The 25,286-nt window shown below is 40.9% G+C and overlaps 1 protein-coding gene and 1 long non-coding RNA gene across 2 annotated transcripts; one reads left to right on the top strand and one right to left on the bottom strand.

The window, feature by feature from the left end:
- Positions 1-1,880: 1,880 nt before the first annotated feature.
- On the bottom strand, positions 1,881-10,087 carry SERPINA10 (serpin family A member 10). Its single transcript, XM_053946063.1, has 5 exons — positions 10,022-10,087; positions 6,932-7,694; positions 5,719-5,992; positions 4,877-5,024; positions 1,881-2,091 (listed from the first exon to the last, which is right to left on the bottom strand). The coding sequence occupies exons 2-5, from the start codon at positions 7,650-7,652 to the stop codon at positions 1,900-1,902; spliced, it is 1,335 nt and encodes a 444-aa protein (XP_053802038.1). The 5' UTR covers positions 7,653-7,694; positions 10,022-10,087; the 3' UTR covers positions 1,881-1,899.
- Positions 10,088-10,532: 445 nt separating this feature from the next.
- On the top strand, positions 10,533-20,580 carry LOC128789828 (uncharacterized). Its single transcript, XR_008431536.1, has 3 exons — positions 10,533-10,665; positions 15,449-15,602; positions 20,318-20,580. It is a non-coding gene; the product is annotated as an uncharacterized LOC128789828 (long non-coding RNA).
- The last annotated feature ends 4,706 nt before the right edge of the window (positions 20,581-25,286 follow it).

Genomic DNA, 25,286 nt, shown 5'->3' with positions numbered 1-25,286 from the left:
GCTGTAGAATAGGACTCAAGACTGTGTTTGCCCTTTCAATGCCTTGCGGAGCAACCAGTAAGTTCAGAAAATTGAAGCTCTTTCTCCCCTAAATAAGCAGGTAATGAGTTCTGTAGACAGTCTGTCTTTTGTTCCTTCTTGGCTGTCACTGTTTGTCATTTTAAACTGATTAATTTATTTAATGCTGATAACATGTGCTCTACTCAATAACCTAAAATTCCTTCAATTTAATCTTTACATGCTCTGTTTAGATATTTTTTGGACTGGACATTTTCCTTGTGCAATACCTCTGGTGTTTTGTGCATGCTCTCATCAGTCTTTTGCACTACAGACCTCCATCCAAGCAGTCTTTTTAGGGGCCACTTACTTCTGGGTTAGTTCTGTTAAACAGCACCAATGCATTTGAACCCTTATACCTGCTGGTCAGATGTAGCTCTGGAATAACAGCTGAAGGTCAACTGTGCAGTGGCATTTGTTGGTTTTCATATAGACCAGTGGCAGGAAGGAGTGATTCTCTTTCTGGGTACATTTGTAATGCAGTCTGGAGTTAGGTTAGATGCACCTTCATAGTCTAGCCAGATAGCAGAGCCTGACTCCTAAGTCCTTTTGTGAGTAGGGTACATCAGTGTCTGGGCTGTTGTGGGCAGACACTAAATGGTAACTGAGGTGATTTTTAGAGATGTATCAGCTTTATCCTATAATGTATCTTTTGTATCTTCTCTAGCAGAGGTATCTTGTGTTTACGATAGACACCTGTGAGTTCCTTGTCAAATAATTTTGAAAAGTCTTCTGCTCCTTTTTGGGCAATTACTTTGTGAAGGTTGTATGAGCAAGCAGAATAAGCTGACATCTGTTAGTTACACAAACCTAGAAGTAGCTTTTTCATTGTTTCATATTTATACATAGGACTCTGCTAATTAAAATCTATTAAATGTTAATATCTTGTAATTTTGTTGGTTGCACTGCTCTACTTGAATAAAGGAAATTGCGGTTAGATCATGGAAATATTTTTCTGAAAATATTTCTGAAATATTTTTCTGAAACATCATGGCAACACCTTTTGGATTTTAGGATCAACTCTGTGAATAGATTTATTACACTTTAATGGAGGTATGTTTTTTCCTACAAAAGTCTGCCTTATTTCAGTCATAGAGTCCTTTTGCATAGTTCACCCTGGTGTCTAGATGATATTACAGGTAGAAATTCTGGGGTTAGGAGGGGGCTAACTTTGTGCAAAATCAGAATAACTTAAGTTATTTTTCAGAACTATTTTGTTTTTAATTCAAAGAATATTTTTAAGGCACATCATGTACTCTTGAGAAAATGAGGTGATTTGATAGTCTGGATAAATGCTTTGGAAGAGGTTACACCCACAAGGTAGACTTCATGATAGACTTATTTTCTACAGTTATGAAATAAAGATCTCTAGACAAAGGTTATAAATTCTCTTTTAGGGCTTGATACTGCTTCTGTTTTTATAACTGGCAAAATTCTGCTAACACTGAAGTCACTGGGCTCTTCAGTCTCTTTGTAACAGAACATAACACTGAGGAATCTGCAGTGTTTGGGAATGAGCTTCCTGAATATTTTGGCATTTGAATGTCTGGGGCTTTTTATTCAGATTTATCACTAAAATACTGATTTTTGAAATTTCACTTCTGTGGTTGTTGGGTTTTCTTTTACCAAAGCTAGATTTTACAAGTCACATTTTTGTTGCTTTGAGCCTTAATGAAGTTAGCTTGTTGTGTGGCATTAATAAAATATTGCTAGGATGACCTAGTGCTAGCTTGGAGAGACAAAACAGGTTTTCACATTTCATATTTCAGTGTCTTTATTATAAAATAAATTAATAAAAATAAAGCCTCTTGCATACCAAAGAATAGAAACTATTACCTTTATTCACATTTCTGTTGGATCAATCACCCTGCCAATGAACAGTAATGTTTTAAAAGTTTCTTCAAAAATCATGAAAAGGAATGGCCGGTCCACTTTGATGACAGGAGGCACTGTGAATGCAGTTATTTCTGAGCCACTTGCTGCTGCAGCCTCAGTTCCTTCTTCATCCACTTCAATAACTGCATTTTGGACAACCTGAAGTGCAAGGTGGAAATAAGTACGTGACAGAAGTAAATACTAACATGAAGAATATTCTTCCAGGTGAAGGCATTCAGTTGAAGTAGGATTCTGTTAAGCATTAAAATGAACAGTTCAGTGCAATCTACCTCTGTTAGACTGGTAGAGGAGTCAGCACAGCCGTGCTGACAGTGTGGGTGTCAGTTCAGGAGTCGTTGCACTTTTCCACATTTCTGAGCACAGACCTCACTTAGAGATTGGGGGTTTTGCATGAAACAGCAATTGCATTTGTGTAGAGTGCTCCTCTTTGACACCTAACCGTGCAAAGGCGTTTCTCAATTGTAGGAAATGTGTCACAAACCAGTCACAAACACTGACTGGCTGGATATGTCATTCACAGCTGATTTTGTGAGACCTTAGAGAAATGCACCAATCTTTGGTTTTTCCCCTGTATATTTCTAATTTCTACATTTGGTAGCACAGACTAAGTATGCAGAACAATGAGGTACAGTCATGGATTGGTTTGAATATTTTTCCAGTCCCACTGAAATTGCAGCCTGGCAGAATCTGATTTTTCATTTTCCATCTTTTCCATTTTGTTCTTTCAGCCTGCTTATATCTGTGAGTGCCTCTGCTGCATTAGTGTCTGTACTGGTGAACTGACTGGTCATCTAGTGGATTTACAGCTCCTAAACTCCTAATTCTAGGAATTATGTGAAAACAGTTGAAGGGCTTCACCAGTGCTGAGGTTTCTGCTACGTATTCTTAAATAATATTTTTGTCTTTCACAATTCCCAGGGACAGGATGCTCCTCTGGCACTTTGTAGCTGATGCACATATTGCTTCTAATATCAGTTAGCAGCTCCTGTTAAAGTGTGATTTTTTTCATAACACAATAGAGTTAACTGCTGAAAATCAGCATGAAAATTATATGATCAAGAGGAAGGGAGAAAAGTGCTGCAGATCGCCATTAAATTTCCCAATGGTGAAATAGTTCATACCAAACTGAAAATGACTGCAATTTTATCAGTTATATATTTATTTTTAAGATGTTAGATCTTCCCAGAAAGGTTGTTTTGTTAAGCCACTTTTGAAAACCTGTAGGTCAAGCATGAGAGTTTTTTAAACTTGTATAGAAGTATTTATTATCCCACCCTGTTAATTGGCTAATCCCAAAGGCTTCTATAACGATTTGGTGTAGGGAGACTTGTAAGAGCAGCACCAGAAGGATTCTTTCTCATACGGTACAAATACCCAAAGGGAAGGTGCAAAGAAGGTGGTGCCAGGCTCGTCAGTGGTGCCCAGTGACAGAACCAGAGGCAGTGGGGACCAAGTGAAACACAGGAACAGAGGAAGTTCATACAGAGGAGGTTCCCTCTGAACACAGGGAAATGCTTTTTCATGTGAGGCTGACTGAGCACTGGCACGTGTTGCCCAGAGATACTGTGGATTCTTCCTCTTTGGAGATATTCAAGAGCTGTCTGGACATGGACCTCAGCAACTTGCTCTAGGTGACCGTGCTTGAGCAGAGGAGTTGGACCAGGTGACCTCCAGAGGTCCCTTCCAACCTTAACCATTCTGTGATTCTGGGAAGCCTCTCCTTGGAGTTGTGGTCCTGGATTGTCTCTGCCATACAACCCTCCACAACCACAAGCAGTTGCTTGCTATAATTTCCTTACATAAGTTTATAAAGCTATGTTTTTAAATCCTGTGCCAGAGTAATTTTATTTGGATCTTGTTTATAAATTCATCTTCTTTCAGAATTTTTTTTTTTACTTTTACTCTAATGTATGAATTTGTATTTAGAATTCATTACTTTTCATCTTGTTCCACACACTCTGTTCTTGTGGGCACAAGTATCTCTGTGTGTTTTGTCTTTCATCTCCTTTCTTTGACCATGCATTTTAATTTTCTATTATCAGCAAATTGTCCTTTTTATAGAATAGCTGTTTCTTTTTCATAAGACATCTCTGGTCACATAGACCTATTCCTTCTTGATATTGATGTGATTGACAAGTCCTTTGTCTTTCATTCTCTTCTGCTTCTCATTCTTCTGTCTGTGTTTTCCATCAGTCTTCTGAAATTCACCTGTGCTCTCCCTTAAGCAGTGATACAAAATATCTCTTCCTGTTCCTCTTTTTCCCTGGGGCTGTGTTCCTGTCTTCTGGGCCGTTCACTGCCCTTGCCTTTACCTGTTTAAAGGTTCTTTGAAAGTTTGAGCATACAAAGTGGAACATCTGTATGGGTTGGAGTGCAACTGTATTGTACCAATCCTTTCCTGTGAGATTCTGTTTTTTCTTTTCCATGGTATATGGAAGGAAAAGCAGGAGTGCTTTGACTTCTCTTCCTCACTGTTACCTTTTTGAGATTTTATTATTTAAACTTTCTAAGGTTCTTTATATTTTTGAGAAATATAGCTGTCTCTGGACTGTGTATGAGGAGTTCTTTCCTTGAATTTCCTTTCTTGTCCTGGTTTTTGCCATTTGACTGTCATTTACATTGTATTTCTTGTTCACAGTTTTTGTGAAATTGTGTTCATTCCCTGCCAACCATATTCCTCTTGAGGCAGAGCTTTTCTCCTGTGATTTGGGAGGTGTTGAGCACCTATGAGATGTCACTGCCCCTTACCTCTACACACCTCATACTTGAAGTAGGATCCATCCTGATTAAGATGTGTAGATTGCACATACCTGGCAGATGAGGTACTTTGCTATTAATGTCCCTATAAATTTATGTGACCATCTTGGCTGGGCTGTTTATATACTATTGTAATCCAAACAGCAAATAATTTTAGTGGGCTTACCTGTGAAACTGCTACATATTCGTGATCTGTCAGATGACTAAGATCTGCTGAACGTGTAAAGAGCTTTTTAATTCCAAGACCTTGAAGCAGTTTCTTCATTTTGTATTTTTGCTCTAGTTTAAACTTCGGAAATGAAATATCCACTTTTCTGTTTAAAAAAAAAATAAAATTCAATGCAAACGGTCACTTGACTGCTGAAATGCACACTACTCAGGAATTAAGCTTTACACAGAAAAAGAAGGGACAAAAACTGGAGAGTCTATGCTGGCATTTAAGTTGGCAGAAAATAATTTCTAACCTGTTGGCTGTCAGTGATGCTAGAAATCATTTCCTTCTCTGTATAAATACTTCCACCAGCAGTTACAGTGTCCTGATACCAGGGCAACACACTAATTTATTGAAAACAGTTTTCACTTCAGGAACTATATTTCACAGGAATCATTTGAGTTTACATTTTTATATTCAAATTTATCAATTCCTCTGGGTTTCCCCTGGTAAGAAATGTTTAAGAAATGTCTAGATTTTTTGTGGATTTTGCTTGGCAGTACTAATTTAAGGAGAGAGGAGACCTAAGGGAGAATATGGAAAGACTCATGCCCTCACAGAGAGAGACATTTTTAACTGAGATGAGCCAAAGTTTTATCCCCTTGGAGTCAAAACTTTCACATGCCACTTGATCTGTGGATGAGCCATTAAAGGACCTCTACTCTGTAGATACCTCTTGCCACAGAGATGCTACCAGGGGAAAAGGCTTAGGAAGACCAGCTAATCTTTGCTGGGCTTTGCTGCTTTGCTGCAGTAGACATCAAAGACATTAGGGCCCCATGGGTGTCAAACAATACCTGGTTTTCATGTTTCCAAGCCAGGATTCCACAAGCTCTGTAGTCAAATGGTCTTCAATTGAAATGTAGTCTCCCTCTTTTTCTGGGATAACAATCAGCATGTGGGCATTCCCTTTGTAAGGTATCTTTATCACAGTGCATCTTAAGTTCTCATCAAAAGTTGAATTAATTTTATCTGACTTGAACATCATAGGCACTTGTACGCTTCTGTATTTGTTTATGTGGAAAGTCTCAATTTCTGTGAATTTGGAATTAAATGGATAGACCCACTTGCCTGAGGAAAGAAAGAAATTAAATAATTATGTGTGTTTAGATTTGTTCAGAAAAATGTTCTAAAATGTTTAAAATATATATTCTGAATCTAGTTGAAGTGGCTATCAGTTGTGTCTGGGATAAGTGGATAATTTCAGTATATTTTATGTTTATTGTATATAAATTATTTTACAGAAAAAAACCAAAGTAATCCACAAAATAAACTGCTTCATTTGCACAGAAAGAAGGGAAATATTTTTCTAAGGTTGCCACTCAAGTTCAGAATTTATGTTATCTTTGTTTTATCAATGCCTGGTGAACATCTGACCTTTCCTAACATGTAACCTTCTCTGAAATTCTCTACCAGCTGTTCAGTATCCTGTATTTAATTTAATTTTCCAATATTTTGGATAAAATTCAGTGACTTCTCCATGGACAGGTTTCTGCCCATCACTGGTATTTCTTTCCCTCACCCTGTAAGGTAATATAACGGGGTACTTGGGTTTCTCCAGGGCAGATGATTCTTGATGGAAATAGAGAAATCATTTTTGTTTCAATGATTTTGTGTTCTATGTTGAAGCAGTCCATGATTTTATGCCCAGTATTCAGCATTTAAGACTATTGTGATTAAGACTTTTTCATTTTAATGGATGAATGAAAATAAAACATTGTTTCCTGTCATAAAGAGGGATAATTTGGAGATGGACTGAGACAGTTTGATGCAGGGGTTTTTGTTCCCTTTGAGACTCTATTGTATGGAAGACAGCATAGAAGAATTGTGGTTCCCTATCATGAAAAATAATTTCCTATTAAATAAGCTTAATAGAAAAAAGTAAACTTAGATAAAGACATAGAGAAAACAGGACATCTAAATTAATTTAAACTCTCCCTAATGTAGCTTAAGTTAGAGTCTTGATTCTCCTAATAAATAATTATTCTGCAAAATAAAAACAGTGATTACCTTTAAAGAAAATGTAGTCCACAAGCACCAGTTTATTATGGCGGTCCAGCTCTTCAAAAAGCCCTGGGATTTTTCCTTTGGTCATTTTGTTAATGTTTTGATTGATGAAAAGTTTTGCCTGTGTTAAGTTTCCAAAGTCCACTTTCAGGAATTCCATATCAAAGTACTGCTTAGATAAATTCAGGAAAGACTCCTTGAGTTTGAAGTCCTTTTGAATAAAAGAAAGAATACCTTGCATGAGGAGAAATTCTTCATTCATTGTGATGTTACCTATCAGTTGTTTAAACAAAGCTGGTAAATGTTGGTGATCCACTCTGTCTTTCACATCATGGAGGTTTAGACCTTTTACAATTTGTCTGTGTGTTTCTCCTTTGGCTGCCATCATATAGACACTCATGAGAGCTGACACAGAAAGGGGAGAGATGATTACATTGTTATCATGTGTCATTGCAATTTTTCTGTAGAGGTTAAATCCAAAATTTGCATTTTTTTCAGTGAAGTTGTGAAGAGTGAGGTCTTCAAAACCTTGGTCTTCAAAACCTTGGTGTTCAAAAGGCTTAGAGATATTTTTGTGATGATACCACTCTTTGGAAATACTGATGTTACTTCTTTCCAAGAAATTACTCTCTTTTTCCTCCTTTGGAAATTTAGGTTTGATATCAGCCTGGATGAATTCAAAATATATTTCATTTAAGAGAAGTATGTAGATTCCCGTTTTCATGTTGGCATCCAATAATGAGCTCTTTAGAGTTGTTTTTTTTTCCTAGAAAAAAGAAAGACAACAAAATGACTTCTTAGTTTGTTCTTCCATTCACAATGCAAAAAGTCAAAGATGTAGTGAAGTGGTCTTTCTGCATCTTCAGGGTATATACTCCAAACCTGGGCAAAAAAATGTTCAGAGAAGACCAGGCAGATCTTGCAGGACACCTCAGGCAAACCTTAGCATCAGACATTGTGTAAATTTGCAAATGAAATGCACTTTGCAAGCATAAAATGCAAATATGATTATCATCCATCTTTCCATAAAGCAATATATGAATTCTCTCCCATACAGCAGTGTTGAACTGCACCTTATGGAAAAATTTTGAATGGCTACAATCTTTGGAGATGCATTTTCCCATTGTAAATTAAACAGGATGTTCAAGACCATCAAACCTGCACCAGATTCCTTTTGTATAGCAGTGGGCAAAGGGGTACATGAGATTAAAAGATGGATTTTATGGCCTGTCATTAAAGTAGTAAGTGATTCATCAGCCTAGAGTCACGTGGCAATTGTTAACTACTCCTTTTAAGCTAAGGATCTGTAACAGCAAATTATGGTCATTGTATAATTTGTGATTTGGCATATGAGAAAGCTGGTTTTATCCGGTTTATTCAGAGTTCAGCTGAATTTCACAGTTGGCTGATTCAGGCTGTGGGAGTTAGTCCTGAAAATGTATGTTGATGTGAGTACTGAGACATTTGGGTGCCAAGTCACGAGGTGCTTTTGGCAGTCAGGTGGTGTGCTATTTTCTTGTGAGATAATAGGTCACGTTCTGTACTTGCTGCAACACAGATGGGCTGTCATGACTTAATCGGGAGGCAGTGAATTCGATGAATGTTATGCCTGCTCTCGAGTTCATGGCAGACAGAGAATAGAGTAAAATGTGCAGCAAATATGTTGTGAATATTTTTAAATTTATTTTTCTTTCCCATTAACCCTTGATTTATTTTTAATGAGATTCCCAGTGTCAGGATTTTCAGGACTGGAGTAGGGAAGGGGATGACATGACTTCAGCTCCTGCCTTGCTGGTCAAGCGATGCATGCGACATCTGGAGTGCTGGGATACTCACTGTCCCCTGGCAGGCTGAGCAGTGCAGTTCAGAGCTAGTGCAGGAACTGCTGAGCATTCCTTCTGCTGTAGTGACCCACTTCTGTGGGAAGTAACCCAGGCACAGAGGTCCTGTTCCTGCCGCAATGCTGCACCTGCCCTGGCAGCAAAGAAGGAGGTTCTTTCCTCTGGGAGTTATCCCTACTTTGAAGAAGCATCCTTGGACACTGCAGAGTCAGCTCTAGCGAAGAGGCAGGGATTGGAAAATTTTGCTTTTGATCATATTCAATGACAGGGAAAGGATTTTCTGCAGCAGCAGTTCCTCCCTCTAAAAGAGCATCAGGCCTAACTGCTCACCAGGTATTGCAGAGTTCAAGCCCTTCCTCATCTTTTCTAGGCAGGGTGCAATTCCTGCACACAGTGTTGCGTTTGGCAGAGATCACTGTTGCGTCTCTCTCTGGGAGGTCTGGGACAGGACGTGGCTCAAGTGGCCACCAGCTTCCCCCAGGAGATGTGAAGGGACTGGCTGGCAAAGTGCTGAGCTGCCTTCCAGAGGGCTCTGCCTTCCCAACACAGATTGGTTTTGGTCAGGAAGGGCAGGACAAACGCAGAAGCTCTTGTTTACAGGTTTATCCCAAACTGTTCAACACTCAAGAAAAGATTCCTGAATCCTCGGGCAAACACATACACATATGCTACTGCTTTGGGTGCAATGAACATGGGAATAAAAACCTTGCAGTTGCACTAAGTAATCACTGCAAATCTGAGATTGCAAACATTTAAAGTTAACATTAAAGCAGCTGTATCATTCACCTTTACTAGTTAGAGCATGCCCTCTAGAACTAGGAACAACAGTTCTGGGAATGATAAAGTAGAATTTATGTACATTATAGACTTGTATTTTTAGACCTGAGTGAAGCTTATTGCTAATTTTAGACAACTCGCTTTATTTGTTGAGCAGACAGTTCATTAGAAAATGTGTGTCAGAACAAAGTGAAAATTATTTCCATTTTAAGAAATATTTATTTCTAGTAATATCAGTATCAAAGAAAGAAGCTTCTTGTGCAAATGCCTTTTTCTTCTGAAAGCATTAGAGCAAGAGAAAAATCCATTAGAAACTGATTAAGGTCTACAACCATTTAAAACATCACAGATAGAGAATCATTGATAAATATAAAAAATTGCATTATATATATATATATATATATATATTTATATATATAAAAGATATCATAATCTTTCTTTACAATTTAAATACTTCATATAAATCTTATCTTACCTATTAGGTAGCTCTTCTGTTATGTTTCTCAATCAGTTATGTTTAAAAATGAGATGAAGATGTCTGTCCCATTTAGAAGTTTTTGAACAAATATTTGCTCTTCCAAAGACTGATAATCTGGTTTTGTCTGTTATAAATTAACTGCTTTATAAACACTGAATATGTGTTTCCTATAAATGGCATAATAAGGGAGGGTTATATTCCAGTAAACATGTTCTGTCTTTCATGAGAAACAAGAGAACAACAAATGCTTTGCATTTAGCCCTTCAGCAACCTATCAGGATGTGGCCCCCCGCATCCATTAGCCCATGAGAATTATTTTTCAGGCAGGGTCTGAGTTACTCAATGGTGGAAGACATATCCAATCCTGCTTAAATTATCCCCTTACATAAAAGAATATGTCAATATTCACCAAGGCACGAGGGAGGGAGAGAGGGAGAAGGTAGAGAACATTTGTAGGGGTGTTACCAGCTCCCTTGCCCTGCAATTTGGCCACACTTTGAGAGGAGAGGCCAGGGCTCCACTCCTTCTTTGAAGAAGGTATTCGGTGACGTATCAGTCTGCCAACATCAACTGCCTGATAACCACTGAGGGATGTTCTCCCATAAAATACAAAGTGGGCCAAGCTGATATCCCTGCAAAAGGTACATAGAGTGATGGGTGGCATTAATATTTTTTTTGAATTTTCAGTTGGTCTTGCTTGAACAGATCTGTGTCTTGAGCCTTATTATTTGGGCAAGGCACATTCTTTAAGACAGATCATTCAACAATTTCTCTAGTGTGGGGTGGTCTAAACTCTTCTCTATTTTGATCATTGGCCTAATTCCAGATAAAACATACACATGGAATTCCCTATCTTCCCCTCATGCTCCTAAATTTTTTCAAAAATTCTCCCAAATGAAATAGAACACTTAATTTTGATTTGGATTGTAAAAGAAAAATGATTTGGCTTTCAGATGTGAGATAAGGGTACTAGTCTCTAATTTTCTACTGAACTGAAAAAAATAAATGACATATGCAGGCTAAATGGTTATATTAGATATTTTAGAAAGTCCATGAAGAATTAGGGCATCCAGGACTCAATTTTAAAAAGGCTTTTGTTTGTTGCTGATGAGTATTGCTTCTATAAGAGTGTTTGCTTCCAAGACACAAGATTTCATTAGGAAGGGCTTAAGAACTGAATGTAGCCCCTCTGTTGTCTAACCAGATTTGTATCTTTGTTGCAAGGATACCATACTGGAGGGCAGTTGTGGGGTTTATGCTCTTAAGGAGTTCAACAGAGGGGTCACAGACTCTACCGTCTTAAATTCTAATTTATTTAAATTAACTTAAAATATTCTTCCTTTTAGAAGCTATCCCAGTCATAATAGACCCCCAGTGTAGGCACTGTATTACAGAATATGGGAAAATAAGATGAGGTTATGAAAGCAGGCCCTATAATGTCAGGCAGTCTAGTTCCTAAACATGAAAAAGCTCGACTGTGGATGCCCCAGTGACTTCAGGATTTCTGTTCTCTATCCATGTGACTGGACTTTTTTTTTTTCCTACTTCCTAGTCTATATGTATTTGTGGTTAATTCAGTTGGATTTGAAATTCAAATATCCTCTCATCGCATGGAAGAAATTTGCATCTGATACAGCTGAACAAAGCTGCATTACTGTGGTGTGCCTCTGAATCTCTGTGTCTTCTGGAGACTGTGGTGCTGTGGTTGTGGCCCAAAAGAAAATACAAGGAAAACCCGATGGACACAGATCCCAGCTTTTGTGCTCAGCAAAATCAGCAGTTATTTGCAATGACAGTAGCAAACAAGCCTCTTCTGCCTCGCACCAGGACACTGACACACGTGGTCACTGCTGGAAGCTAAGACACTCAATATTGATGTTTAATATTCAAAAAATTAAGATTGTTTATAGGTGGTACTGAAAAGAGGGGTTTGAAGAAATCTTAAAGTCTTTGAATCTCTAGTCTAAATCTGCTGGACCACAAAGCCCATATCAATCCTGCTTTACCCAGAGGAAACAGGAGGCTGTTATGAGATGTATTAGCTGTGTACAGAGATCCGAGAAAATTGTCTTCCTCTCTAGTTACCCACAAAGCCCCAGATACTTTTTTATGCCAGGTAACACCTTGCTGAGTGTATCCACCATATACTATCAGGAGTAACATATTCCTCCCACCAACTCCTATTTATACTGTCAGTTGCCCTTTGGATTCAACAGAGCTTTCTGAGCAGTTAAACACCACACAACATATGGGTAACACTCTGCCAAACTACACCTGTTCACAGAGTGATTTATTGGGAAAGGATTGCCAGTGTGTGACTCTGGCAGAATTGCACTTTTCCAATTGTCCAGTTTAGGACAGAACCACTTCTGAAACCAGAACAAGCAAGGCCAATACAAGTGCACTATTGCCCAGTCGTGTCTCTGCTGGGAGCTTGTTCCAGTGCTGAGGGTGGGCAGCAGTTGATCTAAAGACCACCTGTTCTGTAATATACAACTGGTTTTGGGTGCATATGCAACTCTGAAAAACTTGGCAGTTATGATGTAGTCCAGGTTCTTGCCAATCTGTTCTTGCCAATCTGTTTGACAAAGCCCTGTGACTCCTGAGTACCTGGGGGTAGACACTGCAGAGGCAGATTCAGCTGCTTGTTCCAAATAGTCAGAGAGTTTCTGTTATAAGACAGAATTCTTCCTTTTGCAGTTCTGTGGGCTGCTTTTCCTCTTACTTAATTTCCTCAGTCAGTTTCTTTCTTTTTTTCTTTTTTTTTTCTGTGACCATGAATAAACCAGTCATCCTAATATTTGGGGTTTGGGGGCTTAGGTTCCCTGTGCTGAGTCTGATATTCCTCCCAGTTATGATCTCCTTGGAACAGCAATAGTTCTTAACTAAGTAATGCCTTTTTTCCACATTCTGTGACCCATTTTCGCAGTTTGTAACTCGACCACAGCTGAGATTCAAAGAGGGCTATGAGATATGGTGGGCATGACTGCACTATTGAGAGCAGGTTCCAGGAAGGAGACGGGTGGTTTAATTACTTGTTATCTCTACCAGCTTCCCAGTGAGAGACTTTTTGGAGCTGAATTTCTTGCCTTTCTCTAACAAGGTGGTAACTAAACAAATACATTTCACTCAAGACCCTGCAAATTTCCGTCCCCAGCTAGTGGCTGCCAGTTTGGTTCTCAAGGGCAGACCCAGAGTATTTACAACTGTCTTGAGGGATCTAGGTGAAATCAGTCAGAAATACTGACCATACTGGAGACTGATGAGAAAGTAAGAAGTGTCAGTTCAGGAAAATATTTAGGCTGAATGTGATCTAACCTCTTCCACGTTTCTTAGACTAAACAAAATCCCAGGAACAGTGCAGGGGATGGATGATTTGCAGGGATCTGTACTTCTTCTGAAGTCTCACTGTGAAATTACTCATAACACATAAACTAACATGCTCCAACAGTTATAAAACAGTTCTTTATACAGTCTTCTGAACATACTTAGTTTGTCAATGAGCTGATTCATCAAGGTGACTGCTGCTTCTCCCACTCCAAGAACGCACAATATAATTGAAATCATCAGGACGCAACTGTGGCTCCAAGCCTACACTGTTCATAGGCTTGACTCTTTTTGTACAATTATGCCACTGTTCATGTGACAGGATTCCTGTAGTGAAAGCCTCTTCGGGAGGTACTTACTCCTGCACATCACCTGGGGTGGGATGGGTGTACTACTGTACAAGGTGGACAAGGTAGTAAAGCTGTAGCAGCTCATAAATAGGGCGGAAGCATCTCCATTATGCTTTCAACTTCACAGTCAAGTGGTGTCTAACTGTCCTTGAACACACAAATGAAAGTGTAATTGTCTGTTAATAACACATCTTACTGTGGAATCTTTTATAGGAAATGCAAAAATGACAAAACACTGTAACACTGTGTCCAGGGAAGTACTATCAATTTTCAGTAAGAGGTAAAACAATCATCCATGATGTATGATGGAAGAAGCACAATTCCTGGAGTTTTTTTTTCCAGGAAATAGAGTAAATGACCTTTTAATGTTCCAAGCCTTGTTCCCTGTGATTATCTGTCTTGCAGCAATGAAAAAAATTTAATTCACAATTATTTATTTATCCTCCATTTTTACCTGCAAATATTGAAGAGCTCTAGAAGGGGCTGGCTGGTGTTTGCCGAGTCCCCATGGAGCCAGCAGGTGTCATCACAACCTTTAGTTCTCAGATGGGAAGAAGGATAATTTTGTGTGTTTGGACAGCTGCCCTTCTCTGTGCCTTACTAGGTTTTTGTCATGAGACAGGACTTGAGCAGCCAGGAGACACAAACTTAAAAAAATGGCACTGGTAGATATTTCTGTTTCCAGGGAGGGCATTTCAAGGTTTCTCCGGTAGATGTGAAATGCAAGTGCATTTCTATTTTAAATTCCTGGAAAAAATTCAACTCAAAAGGCAGGAATTACAAAGTGTGTAATAGACTGGTATGTCTAAGGGGAAAAAACCTTTTTGTTGCACCTTCAGAATGGCAGAAAATTTTACAATCAATAACCTCTGATGACCTGAACTTGAAAAATTATCTATTTGCCCACTGTTTCTTATCCAAATTCTGTATTTACATGCACTGCACATGCATCTCCTTACTGTTGTGATAATCAATCTAAGTTCCTGGGACTTGCATTGTTTGACTGTCTGGCCTGAAGCAATTACCTGATGTAATGAAGAAATCTCTGCACTGTGGCCTCTGTAGCAGACATGCAAAAGGTGCCCTCTGGCACCTGGAAAACGTGCTGAGGGTTACTAAGTACCAATGAGTGCAGAGGAAAGAGCTCTGCATTGTGGGGTTGGGTACTTGTGCTTCTTAGGGGTTTTTCCACTTAAACAGAAATATCAATGCAGTAACCTGCTGCAGGCCTGGCACTGAGCATGCTCTTCCTGTTGGAGGATGCATGGATTGGATATTCAAAAACAACATTTCTTCCTCAAGAAAGTTTGTATCTACCTGGCTGTGCGCTCATGGTAAGCAAGAATCAGTTTTCATACAGGACTTGGTGTCTTTGTTTAAGTTACTCCAGCACTTTACACTATCTGTTCTTCCATGAGACACGCCCATGCCTCTCTGCTTCTACTCATTTCTGCATGCTGGTCTGTGACCAGGCCCTTCCTGAGGTTTAAAGACAGTATCTGTGTTGTGCTCAATGTCATAGATCTATGATCTATTTTGAAGACAGTATCTACAGTATCTACATTTCCATTTTCTTTCTCAAAAGGAAAATTATTTAGACAGTGAAATAATTAAGTGGACAGCAACCTCCATCTATGAGCTGTATAAGTACTCAAATATGGCTTTCTTTATGTTTCATAAGAATATTGTATTTAATATGTGGGCAGTGCCAGATGTGAGGTGTTAATTTTTCACTTCCTTGATTTAGGTGCTAATGTCACTTAGCAACCTTACTCATCTTTGAAATGGAACTTCTTAAGGATGCACATACATTGCTAGTGAGAAGATAATTTGTATTGGAAAAAAATTTGGCAAATGGAGCAAATGCATGAACCATTTTCAGTCCTGATGGAAACCAGGTGGTAAGTTTAAAGCTATTTTGAGAGATTTCTTTTAGGCCTCTACTCTTCCCAGAACTGCTCTTCCCAGTTCCTGATATTTTCTGGTTAAAACGCCATCCAACTCTGAACCTTGAGTCAATAAATTTTCAGCTTGCCGTTTTTGAGATTTAGGTTATATTTTCTTTATCTCATTCTCTCTTTCTCTCTCTCACCTTCTCTCAATTGCATTTTATGTATTTTGAAAGTATTCTTTTTTTTGCATCCACCATGACAAAATGATAAAGGTCTGAAACATACCAAATTCATGAAGCTGAATGACCTGATCCAGGGCAGACACTTTTACAGCCTGTACTGTGGGAGGAAGTGGTGAGCTCATCTTTGCCAGACATCAGATAATCCACACCAGAGAAGTTATGGAAACCAGGTTTCACTGAATCTGCAGGCCAGATAACTCTTTTATGTACCAAAAAAATGCATATACATTTGCTTTCAGATACTTATTTTTATGCTGGAAAACTAATCCCATCAATGTGTCAGAGGTAGATAAAATCTTAATATTCACTTCTGGGATAACAAAGAGTGAGATATGTTCATGATTAACAGTTTTTGTACAAGTATCCATTCCTATAGGTGATAGGACAGCTGGAAGGAGGAGAGAAGAAAAGGATGACAATCAAGGTTGCAGAAAGCTGACACTTTATCAAACAGAACTCAGAAAAAGTAACCTTGTAGGCACTCAAAACCTGGCCCAAGATTCCATCAGTCCATGAAACATAACTGGCTGTTTGAGGTCTGTTCTAGTACCAGCACGTTCCCAGGAGGTTGGCATGGGCAATGCAGTCTCTCAGGGAACTCTCTGGGTCACTTGGAGTAAAAGTTATGTTCCCACAGGATGTGGACCATGGGTCAGCTCAAAGCACCTTCACTGTCAGGACCCCGGTGGCAATTCTACTGGATGTTAGTCTTGCTTTTCTGTGTTACAATCATAACTACAGTATCAGCACTATTTTTATGCCTTTTCTTGGAAAGATTCCTAGCCTCCTACAGTCAGGATTTTGTTCCAAACTGAAGAATTTAAAAGCCTGTAATACTCTGTATTATATATTCCTTTAAAGAAAGTGGTATCTCTAGTGTGGGAACAGTCTTCAGACACTTCCTGGGGCTGTGGCCAGATCAGAATAAGTGACTGAACACATCCAAGACATCCTTCTTACCTCCCAGAAGGACTCATCTAGCATCTTTACTTGTTCCTTAGGCATTTTTGATTGAAAGCACCTATTTTGCTCCCTATATAATGAAACAATTTTTGGATCCCACTGAAGTCGCTCTATAGTAAATGATAGTAAGCTCGGTCAGCATGTGATTATAGAATGAATGCAAGATTTCTGCATCATATAATTTGCTTTTGATGGAGGTATTCATTTTTCTTTTTGGCATTGTAATGAGCATGGAAGCATTTGCATTGACAGGAGGCTTAAATTACAAACCACCACCCATTCTTCTTCAGTGAGCAGCGGTGTCTTCAAGTTCCAGTCACTGTCCTTCTAAAGGACGGCCAGTCCTGTGGTCAGACTTCTTGTCAGCCAACATTTCTGTTCAGTAGAAGATAAGCTTGGGGTGAATATGATATTTCAGCTACATTTTATCGAGCAAGTGGCTATATTTAACAAGACTTTGCTCTCTCTGACCAAAAAGCAAACAAGTGCTCTTGGGAACACACAGTGCAGTAATAGCAAAGAATTGAGGACTCTATCAAGAGACTGTAAGAGAACAGACTTTTTAAAATCATGGTTCATACACTTGCCACCCAAACCTGTATCTGCTGCTTGACTGTAGTTATCTTACAGCTTAGGCACAAGGTAGCCATGGTAGGCTTTGGAAGATCTAAGCTTGGACACAAAGATGCTCCCATTCTAAAGGAAGAATATAGTCATTGCACCTACTTTGATGCTTGTGGGAGGTCAGACCCAATGATAATCTACCCTGCCTGTACTCCATATAGGTTGGTCTGGCAAACATCTTTGCTTTTAACCTGCTGCAGACATCCTGTCTCAACCCCTTCTTAGGCTTGTGTGACAATGTGCTCAGATGCTCAGCCTCCTGCTGTTGTGTATCAGATCAAAGTGTAACACCATGGGCTGCAGCAGATCAGGAGCATGAAACAGAAGATCAAAAATAGAGAACTGATGTTCTTCATATGAAAAAGAAACATATAAGATACAGACAGTTCCAATAGTAAGGGGAGAAAAAATACTAGTGCTTTCTGTGTGGATGTTTTATTGTTATATCAGTAAATTTTAACTGACATAGGGCTGTTTACCTGAGGAAATAAGGCAGTGGAACTGTGATGGGAAAGTGTTACTATCCTAAATCCTTGTGTGAACTTCTGTTCTAGCATGAGTGACTTCTTGGGTGAGCTTAAACTCTCAAACTCTTCAGCAGATGACAAATAAAAAAAGATTTCTTATGTCAGAACAAAAGTTTCTGTACAGAAAATTCTCAATCTAGAACTGTATTATTTTAAACCAATCCTTTAGATGATAGCAGAACCTTGGTTTTGTGTCCATCTAGTGTAATGGAAGATGGGATGATTCAGCACATCACTGAATATAATTCTGGGAAACTGATTTAACTCTTTCTGTCTTTTTGACCAAAATTCAACATGTGAAGCCTTCCCCTGCTAGCCAGCACCACAGGATTAGGTCTGTTGTCCCTCTGTGGCTGTGTGACTCCCATACTCAGCTGACTTACACAGCAGCTCTTACTCTTGGCATGCCCAGACCTGCTGTGGTGTTTTGAGTTCTCCTGAGAGCTGAGCCAGTGGGAGACTCCCTGTAGGAGCAATTACACCAATACAGCTGTGCCTGTAGGAGTACAGCTCATGCTACTCAGGGAGGTGACATAAACAGTCTCTGTATGTGACAGTGGTATAATGACATAACTCCATTACTCCACGGAGCAGGCTGTGGGTTTAGCTGCCCTTGCTCAGGCAAGAACCATTTTAGTAATTAATAATGCACATGCTGCAGTTTACGTTGGTAAGAGCGTGTCTAGTTCTAGTAGATGTGTTAGATTCAAATGCTGAGGCCAGTCCACAGCGTGACACTGAAAGCCTGCAAGCAAACAAGCTCTAACAGATGAGGTTGCAAAAGCAAAAGTTGAAGCCAAGCTACAAATTTTGACCTAAGCACACATGAAATGCAAATGCCTCATCTCTTTTCAGTTCTGCTGAAAAGAAAAATGAGCTGTGCAATGGAGTCTTTGCCCAGAATTTTATCTCCTAGTTTAAAATCAAGCAATAGGGAGTTGGGGTGGAAGAACAATGCAAAGTCAGCATGCTCACTGCAAAGCAAACATAAGCGTTATCTTAAATTTGCCCTGAGAGAGCAGAAAACAAAGGTATAAGCTAGCAAAGCATTTTCTCATAGAACCTTCTCTGTGTACTGAGTGCCTTAGCCACCATCTCCTTTAGAGGAATTTGGTTAAATTACACTAACAGTGGTTAACACTGATGTCCCCAAACCATGCAGTAAAGATCAGTGTATGCAAGTGTATCTGTGTGTGGGTGCATCTGTAGGAAAGAAATAGGACACTGAGCCTGAGTGCCAGGAGTTAAGCAAACAAATGCAGTGCTGGGAACACCTGGGATGTGTCTCTTTGTCCATTAGCCATGGTTTGCTTAGGAATGATGGCAAATTGCAGTCACCCTGAGAGCAGATCTGGGGAAGGAATCTGAGAAGACAGCGTGCCATGCTGGAGCACAGCCCACCTAGGGAGCCCTGCTGGCATGCCAACCAGCCCCATCATTGCTCAGTGGTGTAAGGAAAAAGCCAGGAGGGAGCAGAGTCCTAAACCCCACTGTTGCTTTTGTCATCTCAACAGTGATGCATTTGAGATGGGGAGAAATCTGTATTATAAAGTGGTGTCATCACAGTCTCCCAGTAATTTCAAAAATGTCCAGATTTTGTGCCATCTTGATGTGTGGTTTTGTTCACTTCCCCAACTGCATGAGGTCTGAGACTCATCTCTTCTTGATGCACTTTGGGAGCTGTGGAGATATGCCCTGTGTTGGTAAATGTGACCTGCACGGGTTACAATATGATATACATGGCAGGGAGAGCTGAGCTGAAACAAAATGCACTGGCTGTCTTCAAGCGTCTACTCTTGATTCTGCAGAGATAAGGTGATCTCAGGTGTCATATCCTAAAAATTGTGGGGTTTGCTTGTGTCATTAACATAACATGCTTGTGTTAAAGAGCACATTTGGAAATTGGTGTTTTTTCTGTAGGTCATGCCTACAAAGATTCCAGCTGGAATGGAAATGCTTTCAGCTTCATGGAAATGTTTCCTTTCCCCTTATGCCCTTGTCTGCACTACCCAGGGAAGGATGGCACACTCAGGGACACCCCAGATGACACTGGGATTCTGTATCATGGTCAGTGGCTCTCTGCCTGGCAGCGAGGCTGAGAGCTACAACCCCAAGGCTCCTTTCACCTGAACTCCTCTTTATCATCAGTCCCTCTGTAGGAATACCTCCTTTTCTCTGCCCACACATGGCCAAGCTGCCAATTCTGGTGGCCATGGGCAGAAGCAGAGTGAGGTGACCTCCTGTACTACCCAAAGAGGTTGAGCTTTTCTGCAGCCACCAGCTTAAACACATCCTTGAACTTTGCATTTATATTTTACAAAAGCCTGGAATTAATCATTAGGAAGTTTTTCTTCTGTTTTCTTCAAAGGACACAAGCTTGAAAGAGAAACATGCACACAAAATCTGCCAGTTTGGGAAGACTGCTGATTCAGACAGGTTTCCTTGGCTGATGCTGCTGGGCTCCGTGGGATGGCACCACCCTCACTGGCCAGCACGACAGGCTGAGCTCATTTCCACTGCAGAGCCACTCCAGTAGTGTGTCTTTTCCCCATGACTGTATAAGGGATTGAGGATGTATTTTGAGAATATTGAAAATTAAATCCACCAAGAAATCAAATCAAATAAAATCAAATAAATCCCCCAAGCTTTTGTTGAAGTTTTAAATGTTATACAATCATTAAGTCATGCTAGACTTTTACCTGTGGCCAAACATGTTAAATTGATTAAACAGTTACTTCCTGTGCTTTGAAGCCAGCTATTTCAACATGGCAGGTAGTCTGATAATCTCTCAGCTGCACCATTTACCAGGCAAATAGCTTCTCTGTGTAAATTAACACAGCCAACCCAGGAATATAAAATAATAGATAGAACTAGATTAAGCTGTAATATAAGTGCTTCAAATTATACCTAGATAGCCTAGGGAGCGATGACAAACAAAACCAGATTCTCATGCTTGTCTCCTACAACCAATAACCTGCACAACCACATTCACATGTGGCCTGTAACAAGGTGTCCTTAAAAATGCTGGCTGTTTTCAGTGCCCCAGCACCAAAACACTGGATGTTTCAGCATCAGTTCTGGTCAGAGGCTGGGAACTCTGACACGTGTGAATGAGCACACAGGGGTTTTGCCACAGCAACTTCTGTGTTGATGTCACAGGACTGACAGTCATTTACAGCTGTGAAGATTTGTTTTAAAATAGGTTTTCTGTGTAACCATGAAGAAAGCAACCTACTAGAGTTTTAAGCTGTGATTTCACCTCTTCTCAGTGAGCTTCTCTCCTTTGTCAATGAGTAGGCATGCTCGTGCTTTCCACTAATCTGTAGCTGACTGGCTCAGCTCCTGAAGATAAGACAGAATAAATAATGATGACATCTTATTTCTTGTAGCTATCCAGGGGAAAAAAAAAAAGGTGCTTTTGGTCGAGTTGCTAAACATCTAGTGACTGAATAACAGAGTCTCAGCATAATAGATAAGATAAGGAGGCACAGAAAAAGGAGTCCTACTGATGCCTGTTGTATTGCTCTCTTTGGTTTCTGGACTAACAAAGAAAGCAGTGTGAAATTCTGCCTGTGGGACAGATCTCCTCTACAGAGCTCTGTGCCTGTTAGTCCCAGAGTGGTCACCCAGAAGGTCCTTGGGCTGCAGATCACAGCCTCCTGCCTGGGAGTGTCCCCTTGCCCCTCTGTGATGTGGCCCTCTGCCAGCCCTCCTCATGGTCTTGCTGCTCAGCTGTGGGCAAGAGCTGAATGTCCTGTGGCCCAACAGGCAGCAGTAGGCTTGGTGGGAGGGCAGGCCAGGGGAGGGTCTTTGGGGGAGAATCGGGACTGTCACCCAGGGCTGGCTCCTTGCCTCCGATTCCTCTTCCCTGCTGCACCAACTTTTGCCTTTTGTCCAACATTGATCCACAAGGTTTGAAGCACTTGGCAGAGCTCACCAACTGACTACAAGGAGGTGTTTTGGGGGGGATCTTTCTTTCCAAAATGTCAGTTTTTCATCTACCATCAACCTAAGGAAAGGGATGGCCTCCTGGACCTTGCCAGGAGGAGTACAAGGGGTAGATGTAACCTCTGTGCTCTGGGGTCTGCTTGGGATCACTGTTACACATTTGCTCACCTGTTCTTCCCCTTGATTTTCTTCAATGTTTCACAGGTCCACAGTACACTTGGCCACACTTCCTGTGCTGCGTTTCACATACACTGTGTACTCAATCTCTGTTCTTTTAGTTACTAGTTATGCCCCAAACTGTTTTCACCCAGCTCCCAGGTCTGTAAAGTTTTGATGACCAGTGACTGACCACAGGCAAGATGATTTTAGCTCTGTGGTGTCCAGCATCATCCTCTGCTTGTACTCTCCAGGCCCCTGCTATCATCCCACCATGTCTGTATGCCTTCATTTTTCATTCTAGGGCCACACTGAAACATAAACTTTAAGGAATTTAGAGATTTTAGAGGAGCTAAGATTTTAGTTAGATATAAGCCTTACTAGAGTTAATTAAAGTAAATGAGTAGGCCTTGATGAAGTTAAGAGTTAGTAGTTAACTAATAATTGATTGCTTGTCAACACAATGTTTAGTTAGCTGGGTTTATAATGAAGAATATAGAAACTGACAAATAGCTTTTAGGAACATAAGACAATTAATTGTGGGCCTCCTCTGTTCTGAAACCAATTGAAGACAGGGAATGGGAGTTCTACCAAGAGTTCATTTGTCATATTTGCATTGAAAAGGTAGAAAGGTCAGAATTAGGAAGACTTCATTTAATTCCTCATTTTGGGACCCCTCCCCATGAAAGGGACCACCGACCCATTTCAAGGAACAAACCACGCATGCTTAATAGCTTTTGAAATAATTAGCATACTAAGCGAGGAATGGGATGTACCAAAATTATGAATATGTATTTGTATTTTGGGTATTCGATTCTTGTGTGGATAAAAGGACTCTGGAATCATCTGAAAGCTGAAAGGTGCAGTGTGTATTTGGGAGCTATCCCGCACGCTGCCCAGCGTCACAATAAACATACACTTTCTAACTTTAAACTGCTAGAGAGTTTTTGTCTGTCACAGTTGGATATTGGATCAATATCCATATTTCTTTAATAAATCAACAGACACTTCATTCTGTGCAGAACTCCTTTTTTTTAACATCTCCTGGTCACCTAAATATCTATATACAATCATACAAAGCCAAGGAAAATTTTAAACAAATTGGGTAACAGCACCTAATTGCTGGCTATTTACTGTTACAAAAAAAGTAGCTAAAACAAAACCCCAGGCAGGCCTGGGCAGGTCCAAGCAAAGCCTGGCAAGTGCAAAGAATCAAGGCCTGTGCTGCTAGTTTAACAAAAAGCAGGCCACTGCATTACAAGCAACAGCAACACTGCTGTATTTGCAAACTAGAGGTTTTACTGACCTGTGTCTTTCCTCCTGCTGAGCAAGAACTATCAGATCACACCTGCCCTAAGCATAAATCTTTCCCTTGACTCCTCTTTGTAGGGAGGCTGAAGGGTGTGGGGTGGGAACTGAGGAGACTTTTGGTTCCTTTCCTCCAGGTACAGCCTCAGTGATGGTGAGAGAAGAGCAAAACCCTAAATGTCTGCTTCAATAAACAGTGTGTGAGCCCGGGAGGCTGCTGCAGTCTCGGGATGGGCTATTCGGAGCACGTGGAGGTTGCTGCCGATGGTGTTGCCGCGGTGCAGTCACCGAAACAAGACTGGCCAAGAGACAGGCAGGTCCCCCAGACCTGGGATGACCAGAAGCACAGCTGTGAGTTCCATCCTTACACTCTATAGCTGTGTTAGCTGTTTCAATGGCTAATGAACCTGGTCATTAATTGTCCCTGAGATGTGTCTCTGGCTCACTTATATTCACATTATGCCCATCACGGCAAATGGCAACAGCCGAGTGACCTGAAGCCCTGCCTTTCTGCCCAGCCTTCCTCACTGTGCTGTAAGTGCCCTCGAGATGTTCTGTGGAAGGCAGGGAACCCTGTTTCTTCCTGCTCTCCATTTCTTTTGGGAAGGAGAGAGGAGGACCTGCTGGCGGAGCAGGCGCCACAGCTGAGCCGGCAGCATTCCCCTCCTGCGTGAACAAACGGTGCCGGCGAGTGGGAGGGACGGAATGTTAGTCTGCAGGAGGGAGAGTGGGAGGCTGTGAAAAAGAGCTGGTCCGGAGAGGAAATGAGGAGAGTGAGTGTAAGCAGGAAAACCTGTTTGTTGCTTGCAGCGACGAGAGCAGGATTAAGAGAGTAGGACTTGGTGGATGGGGGGAGAGATGAGAACGGGCCACGTAACCAAGAGCGCGGCGCAGCATGGATGTAGGCAGGGAGCAAGCTGTCTGCTGCTCTTTTGTGCTGAGTGTGGTGCCTGGCTCTTCTTAACACTGTCTCTGGCAAATCCTGCAGTGGAAAATCACAGCATGATGTCAGTACGGCAGGAGCGATTGCCTGATGGAGCAAGTCTAGCAAACAGCTCCTGCGCGCCGATTGATTGACAGCAAATCCCCTGGGGCACGGCAGACGCCCCTCCTCGCCACCACTCTGTGCTCCCACGGCTGGCACCGCTCAGTGTCCCCGTAACCTCCCCAGCACATTTTACAGACACGGAGAGATCGGGGAAGAGATGCAGTGAGAGGAGAAGCACAAACTGTGAAGTGCTTGCTCTTGCAGCAGCACAGCTGCTCCTGTGCCTCTCTCCTACTGCCCCGCGGGCTCTTCTCCCTGAAGTGTGTGAGCAAAACACAATTCCAGCATCCTGCTTGTGAAGGGGGCACATCTGTGAGGGCACCAAGGCACTAACAGTAGGAAAGGAAGGAATCGCCTTCCAAAAAGGTGAGAAATTCTCTTCATCTTCAAATCTGTCCCAGAACTACATGAGGACAACTTTCCTCCTACTATGCTGTATTTCTATGTTTATGCCTTCATCCACTTCAAAGTGGTTTACAAGGGAGCAAGCAATATTTAATTCATCTTTGGCCTCTGTTTCTTCCACACTTGACATAAACTGAGAATCACCCTACTAAAATTAATTATTTTCATTTTTCAACTGCAGCTCTAGGGAATTCAATACATAACTAAGGATCTCGCCTCTTTGAGCTCTCTACCCCCCTACTGTTGCTTTACTGGATGCCCATTGCTTAACAGGAGTGCTAACAGCTGAAACTGACCCCACTGAGGCTGCATCCTCCAACTGTATTTAAGGGAGATGACAAGCCTGCAGTCGGGTAGGGGGCCTTGTTAATTATTTCTGTGTGGGTGTTGGGCTACAAAGGCACCCTAACAGATAGAGGAGTATGCAGGAATGTGCCAGAAAAGTACATGTGTTTCTAACACTGTGAGTCCT

The sequence above is a fragment of the Vidua chalybeata genome, chromosome 6 (assembly GCF_026979565.1).
Source record: "Vidua chalybeata isolate OUT-0048 chromosome 6, bVidCha1 merged haplotype, whole genome shotgun sequence".
NCBI classification, from domain to species: domain Eukaryota; kingdom Metazoa; phylum Chordata; class Aves; order Passeriformes; family Viduidae; genus Vidua; species Vidua chalybeata.
This window is presented reverse-complemented; position numbering and strand designations above follow the sequence as displayed.

Bases quoted from the DNA above. Each gene is read 5' to 3' on its own strand.
- SERPINA10 (XM_053946063.1), bottom strand. From the start codon at position 7,652: ATGAAAACGGGAATCTACATACTTCTCTTAAATGAAATATATTTTGAA. The intron at 5,993-6,931 runs GTAATCACTGTT...TTCTTTCCTCAG, and splicing joins GGACTACATTTTCTTTAAAG to GCAAGTGGGTCTATCCATTT. The intron at 5,025-5,718 runs GTATTGTTTGAC...TTTTTTAAACAG, and splicing joins CTTGGAAACATGAAAACCAG to AAAAGTGGATATTTCATTTC.